General features: G+C 51.6%; 2 protein-coding genes across 2 annotated transcripts; one reads left to right on the top strand and one right to left on the bottom strand.

Annotated features, from left to right (window-relative positions):
• Positions 1-74: 74 nt before the first annotated feature.
• Positions 75-566, top strand: BO72DRAFT_499125 (uncharacterized protein; the record flags this gene model as incomplete). The annotated part of the gene is made up of 1 exon (XM_040948822.1): positions 75-566. The coding sequence occupies one exon, from the start codon at positions 75-77 to the stop codon at positions 564-566; it is 492 nt and encodes a 163-aa protein (XP_040798510.1).
• A 930-nt stretch (positions 567-1496) lies between these two features.
• On the bottom strand, positions 1497-6357 carry BO72DRAFT_203411 (putative protein kinase). Its single transcript, XM_040939610.1, has 4 exons — positions 6095-6357; positions 5821-6001; positions 1691-5687; positions 1497-1625 (listed from the first exon to the last, which is right to left on the bottom strand). The coding sequence occupies exons 1-4, from the start codon at positions 6201-6203 to the stop codon at positions 1614-1616; spliced, it is 4299 nt and encodes a 1432-aa protein (XP_040798509.1). The 5' UTR covers positions 6204-6357; the 3' UTR covers positions 1497-1613.
• Between the last annotated feature and the right edge of the window lie 476 nt (positions 6358-6833).

Raw genomic sequence — 6833 nt, 5'->3', positions numbered from 1 at the left:
TTCCTCCACCCCAGAAGAAACAACCCGCAATGGGGATCCAGAACTGATAAGAAGCAGTCTTCAATTTCACCCACATGATCACCGAACTCTCCTTCGGCCCGCACTACCCCACGCTCCTCAACCCGCTCGACAAGACCATCGCCGCCACCGAGCACCACTACTACAAGTACCAGTACTTCCTCTCCGTCGTCCCCACCATCTACTCCAAGGGCACCGCCGCCCTCCAGGAGATCTACACCGACCCGCAGCACGCCCGCACCAACAGGAACCTGGTCATCACCAACCAGTACGCCGCCACCAGCTCCGCCGACGTGCTGCCCGAAAGCCCCTACTTCATCCCGGGAATCTTCTTCAAGTACAACATCGAGCCCATCCTGCTGTTGGTCAGCGAGGAGCGCTCCAGCTTCCTGGCCCTGCTCATGCGCCTCGTCAACACCGTCTCCGGTGTCATGGTCACCGGCGGCTGGCTGTATCAGATGGCCGGCTGGGCGGGCCAGTTGCTCCTCCGGCGGCGGCGGGAGAAGTCCGAGGGGATGCTGAATGGGAGGCATTTTGCCGAGGATTGAATCTGGTTTCCTGATCGCACTGTGTCGAAGGAGCGTTTGGTTTTATATGCTAGCCAGGAACCTGGAATGATATTCGGGATACATATTGACACTTGGTTTAAAAAGATATCTTGCCGCTAATCTTCGAATGATCTGTCATATTCGTCATCCTTTATCTTTGTCAGAGGGTCGCGATTCGTTGGTCCGATCGGAATGACTTCTGCATTGACTTCAAGACAGAATGTAGCTCGAGGTCCAGTGCTGCTCTCGAAAATGCACACTATACATGACAGCCAGACCCAAACAGCAGCATAGGTATACAAACTACATACATGTAAACGAAGATCACATGCTCGAAGTAGTATACAGAAGCACCAGTCACAAGGTGGTCGTATAATAGTACTGTAGTAGTAATTGTCTAAGTCATATCATCTCACTCCAGTCACACCTTCCGATCACTGCAGGAAGCACTCCGTAAAAAAGCAAGACAAAACCACGGGTGTACAATTCCGGGTATCGATCCTCGAGATTCTCTTCGAGATAAAGATAAATAAATATACAGGTTGGGGAAGGGGCGTTTAGCTGTCCAATAAAAGTCTTCATCCCACCCAACAAACACCCAAGGGTCATCACAGACAATAAAAAAAGAGTGACATATGGAAAGTGTAGGAGAAGAAAAAAAAATGCCGACATATGCATGCAAAGATTTTGACAACAAGAAAGAATAAGAGGGGCTCTCAAGGTCATGACGAATACCACAAAAACGAGAAACAAACATGCTTGAAAGAGAACTTTGCAACAAATCTGAAAGGTCATGGTCGAAAAGCATGCACATGCTCGATTAAGGGTATAAGGTAAAAAAACTCTTGGTCCGTTCGCTTCCTCTTCTCTTGGGCGGGCCTCGAACAAAGTTTCAAAATCTCAATCATGACGAACGGGGACACGCAGAACCTCTTATGTGTCGGAGCCCGTTTATGCAACCTTGGTAATCAAACAATTATTATTACAGATATGCAAAGAAGCGAGGCAGAAAGGAGAAGGAAAAAGATCTAGATGAAATTGCCTGCATCACTTGGTCCTCTATGAACTGAGTTAGTCGCTATCCTGAGAGATGTTTGGTGTTTCACAATGAAAGATCCACTTACCAGGCTGGTCACAGCCGCCGCTGTTGCGAGATCAGGCTTACCACTGATACTTCTAGCCGCAACACGGGGTAAAGCGGACCCAGGAGTGCCTGTGCTAATACTCGTGTTCCGTTTGGCGGGCGTCGACGGTGGAATTCCGCTCACAGTCGAGTGACGCTTGCCAGCGGGCTTGACCGGGGAGGTGCCCGAGGCGTCTCGAGTGCGGGCGAGAGTGCCGCCTTTCAGGCCGGCCACAGGTGGCTCTGGAAGAGGACGCCCTAGGGACGGGTTGGAAGAGATCACCCGCTTGGCTGGAGAATTGTTCGTCAAAGTATATTGCCTCGGACGTGAAGCCAGCTTGATACCAGTGATGAACTCGTGACGAAGCGCGTCTTGAGGACTCATCCGACGAGCGGGATCCCACCGAAGGCAGCGGGCTATAAAGTCAAGGAAGGCTTCATCGTCACACTTCAGGACCTGCCGGAGCTCCTTGGAGCTGGGACGACGCCTTCGGCCCTTCGAAGAAACCGTAAGCCTCGGTTTGCCCAACGAGTCAAAGAACAGCTTCTTGCGAGTACTCTTCTCGATCAAATGCTTCTCCGGAGGTCCGAACACCTCCATTATGCAGGCAAGCTGTTCCTGCTCATTTTCGCCTGGGAAGATAGGGTAGCCAGTAAACAGCTCGGCAAGGATGCACCCTACACTCCACATGTCAATGGGCATACCGTATGACATGCCAAGAATGACTTCGGGAGAACGGTAGAATCGACTCTGGATATATGTATACACTTTCTCATTCTCGAAGCAACTGGAGCCGAAATCAATGACCCGAATGTCAGAGCTCAACGGGTGACACAGCAAGATGTTCTCCGGCTTCAGATCACAATGAATGACCTTCTTCGCCTGCAATAGCACCAAAGTGTTCAGCATTTGTTTAGTGAAGCGGCGGATGAGCTTGAGAGAGAAGCCCTTGAAATCGTGAGCTTTGATGAATTCGTACAAATTCATTCCCAACAACTCGGTGGAGATGCAAAGATGGCCACGGAAATAAAAGCTTTGGGTGAAGTTGACCACGTTATGCCGACGCTGAGGGTCCCACTCCTTCAGTTTCTGAAGAAGGTTGACTTCGATCAAGGCTTGCTGGTGGAATCGTTTCTTATTGCGGATGATCTTGACTGCAACAAGACCTCCCGTTTTGTGGTCAATGCATCGCACTACCTGACCAAAGCTTCCTTTACCGAGAACATCGATCACTTCATAGCGGTATGCCAGATGATCCCCAATGACGATATTGTAGTCGCCGCGGTCGTCGTCGTAGCCAAAATTCGCTTGGACGGATAGATCACCAACGTGTTTCTTGGCATTTTGGGTGCCACAGAAATAGACATCTTTGAAGTCGATGATCTCTCCTCGCTCGAATATATTCAAGTTTGCGATTCGTAGGGCCTGCGCTGGGCTCACACGCTCCTTGGGACTAGCTTTGCGACGCAGATCATCCAGATTCTTGGCGGCCGTCTCAAAGTCTTTGCGTTTACTGCCAAGTTTGCGCATCTCTTCGTCAGCAACACGAATATCGGGGTCAACGTTGGGATCGCTGGTAGGCGGGGGAGCTGGAGTAGAAGCCACGCTGGACTTAGCCGAACTGATGATTCTGTGAACCGGCGAAAAGATTGAGCTTGCAGTCCGATGCTGAGGAACGGGAGGGTCACTGTCATTGGAGTCATTGGATGGGCTCGGTTCCAAGGCAAGACTCTGCTCACTGCTGAAGCTAGGCTTCCTCAGTGTCTGGCCAGAGGCTTTTGAGACAGATGCTTGCCGTCGGGACTTGAGATAGCTTGGTTTAAGCGTGGGGCTGGAAGTCTTGATACTAGTGAGGTTGTTCCAAGTCGAGGATGTGGGAATCTTCGGGGGTGGCATTGGGTCATGTTTGACGGGATCGCTGCTGGCTTCAACTCCTGTCTGAGTCTTAGAGCTGCTTCGCTTCCGGGTCATTGTGATCTTGTTGCGAAGGGATGAGCTCGATATACTGTTATTGTCCGGGTCGGAGGGCGTTGAGAGCTGACTGATCGTCTCCGCGTTCGATGAGAAAGCAGAAGACTGTGTTTGAGGTCGAGGACCTGTCATTTTGTACGACTGAATCGCTTTGGGCGAATAGTCGTCACTGCCTTTCTGCTTCAAGTTCGTATGTTCACTGTTGCTTTTCGGAAGGCTATATGCAACATAAGGCGACACCGTCCTTGTATTAGTCGGCGTGTTGTCGAACCCTGCAAGAGCACTGGAGCCGCTCACAGTTCGCAAGGCTGAGGCAGTTGATGAAGTACTCAGCGCAAAATGTGAAGTGCTGCTTCTCGCTTGTGTAACTGCCAAAAGATCATCATCCTCGACTGTCGAGAAAAAGTTGGCCTTCGAGGCAGTCAGGGGAGTACTCGGTGTCTTGGATGCGATCTGAGCGGATGGCGTGTGAACTGTCAGATCATCTTCACGATCTCTCAATGCCTCGATCTTGGTTGTCATGGGCGTGCCAAGGGGAAGCAGATTCAAAGGTGGTAGTTTGAGAGGTTGAAGATTCCTTTTCCCAAGAAGCGCGGAGGTTCTAGGCTTGGCTTCAGGAGTCTTCATCGCGCGTCCTTCTCTTGTCTTGGGGGCGTCCTCCGTTGAAATAGTCGCGGTCAGGTTGTTATCCGGTTCTGACTCGAATTTAGGTTTGGAGCCTGTTTCCATGTTTAAGCTTGGCTTGCGCGGAGTGACATAATTCGGCGGCTCAAAATCACCCTTAGGGGATTCATAGGCTTTCGGGATCGCAGGAACAGGTGGGACCTCCTCATCAGGCGGGTTCGGTTCGGAGCGGGTCTTGGGAGTAGGTAATCGGGACGTTGACGAGCTATGAGATAGGCGGTTTTGCAATGAGCCAGCTGAATTTCTTACGGAATTGTAGGTTGTGGTTGATGAGAGCGACAGGCCGGAACTGTACGACTTGCGATTCGGGTCAGGGGTGGTTCGGTTTGAGGACGGAGTAACGCTCTTTCGAGGTATATGCGACGGCGATTGCGCGGACGAGCGTGGTCGGACAGGCATGGGCTCTGTTTGGGTCGGAGGGGTAAAGGGCGTAGGGTGTGCCGAAGGAGCTGTTGACATACGTTTAGCCCGACGAGCATCGGTAGGGCTTATGGTACGGGCTCCAAGACCATGTACATGTGGCGGCATGACCGAGACTCTTTTGCAGGACGAGGCTGGAGTATTGGGAGCGGCTGCCGCGGTTTTAACTGGTGTTCGAACTGCATTAGTCGATGATGACCGAGAATATTCTGCTGGGCCAGACGCTGTCAAGTATTTCTCGTGGGGCTCTCGCAACGGTGGCTGAAGCGACTTTGCCTTGATACTCCGCGCGTTGCTGGAAAGCTTCGTACCTTCGGTTCGACCGAGATCGAATTGCTGCGTGCGGGGACGGAGATAGCTGGTCTGCTCTGTACGAGTGGTATCCGCGCTCGCTTTCCTCGCAGACAGGCTCTGTCGTCTCCCGGTCACGGTGGATGGCAATGAGACCGGGCCTATGGACTTCCTCGGGGCACGCGAAGCTGTACCATTCGGGCCCGCTTGTTGAGCAAGGCTTTGGCGACGATTACGACCTGTCGTAGTAGAAGTCGCTGATGGACGAGATGATACCGATTCGCTGGACGAATTAACCACGCTTTTCCGCCGGATAGAATTGCTCCTGGAGCGTGTACCCTCCCCATTGGTACTGCCATTCGTCCAACCGGGCTCATACCCCGAACCAGTGTTTCCAGGCACGGGGAAGTACTTCAGCTGCGATTCTCCCACAATACTATTCTGCATGTCATCGAAGTTGACCGAGGAAAGGAACTCGGTACTTTGGGAGGGCATTTGATTGTAGTCTGGCTTCGCTAACTTTCCGACACTGGTAGATCGTAGGCTAATGCGGGAATTGTTGCTCTGCGTTGAGTCATTTGTGGAATCGATCGAGGAGTTTCCGGAGTGGAAGAACGAGCCGGGTGTATTGCTACATGTTGTTCAAATTAGTATCAACATGCGTGATCGGAAATCTTAAAGCTGGAGGCCAAAGGTTTCACAATTGAATTTAAAATAGCGGGAATGTGGGGGGAGAGGCAACGGAGAGCTTGAGGCGATTATACCTTGTTCGTGAAGGATCCTGCGGTCGTGGGCCTTGCGGCGCTTTCTGATCGCGAATAGACAATCTCCTCCGGTTCATTACACTTGTTCGGGTTGCGGCAATGGATTTGGACGAGTGGGACGAAGCTTCGGAAAGGAAAGAGGTCGAAGAGTGCTTTTGCAACCGTCTGCGCGTGGGTCCTTCTGTTCAAGCGAGTGACAATGGGTTAGCCGTGGTCAACAAAGAACCACCTGCAAGCGATAACGACGATTCCGATCTTGGTCAAGCATTTTTACCTTCTGGACATGAGCCGTCATTTCTAGAAGGGCTCGAAGACCTCGATTGGACTTTGCGCAAGTGCCCCTTTCCTGGAGTGTCTTGAAAAGATGGATTTTCCGGCATCATCCTCGAACTGCGACCGGGAGAGCTCCGGACGACAGGTAGGTAGATCAACCGGAGGCGAGAGGTTGGGGAAACGAGTTAGCGGGGGGATGCAAGGGCAAACCCAATCGCAATGGCATTCAGGAGTAGAAGGCGAATGTTATTTAATTTTTTTTTTCGGTGTCCAAACCAAGCAGAACCCTGATCAACACCGTCGCGCGACCCATCAACGGTTGCTACCGGTCCATTGCGGGGGTCAAGAACAGCGGTGTCTGCTGCGGGCTGGGCGACGAAGGAATCTGGTAATCGATTAGATCGAGTCGAAACCACAGATGAAAGCTCTGTCTGCGAAAGCCGTTCTGGGGGCCCCTTTTCGGGCAAAAATCCCAAAGAAAAGATGGGTGATGTTCTGCAGAGAAGAAACTCTGCCTGGGGCAGCAGTAGGTTGTTCTTTGCCAGACTTGGCGTCGAAGAAAGTTACGTACGGGCTTGTGTACAGTACACCTGAGCAACCACTCCAAATGAGAAAGAGCAAACACGGAGTGTGCCCGACACGGGTGAGAATAGGAAGGTGGTTAAGAAAAAAGAATGAATGGGTGATGTGACAGAAGAAGAGAAAAGAGTACAGGTCAACAATGAGAATCCCCTATACTT

Source organism: Aspergillus fijiensis (genome assembly GCF_003184825.1).
Source record: "Aspergillus fijiensis CBS 313.89 unplaced genomic scaffold BO72scaffold_48, whole genome shotgun sequence".
Classification (NCBI taxonomy): Eukaryota; Fungi; Ascomycota; class Eurotiomycetes; order Eurotiales; family Aspergillaceae; genus Aspergillus; species Aspergillus fijiensis.
This window is presented reverse-complemented; position numbering and strand designations above follow the sequence as displayed.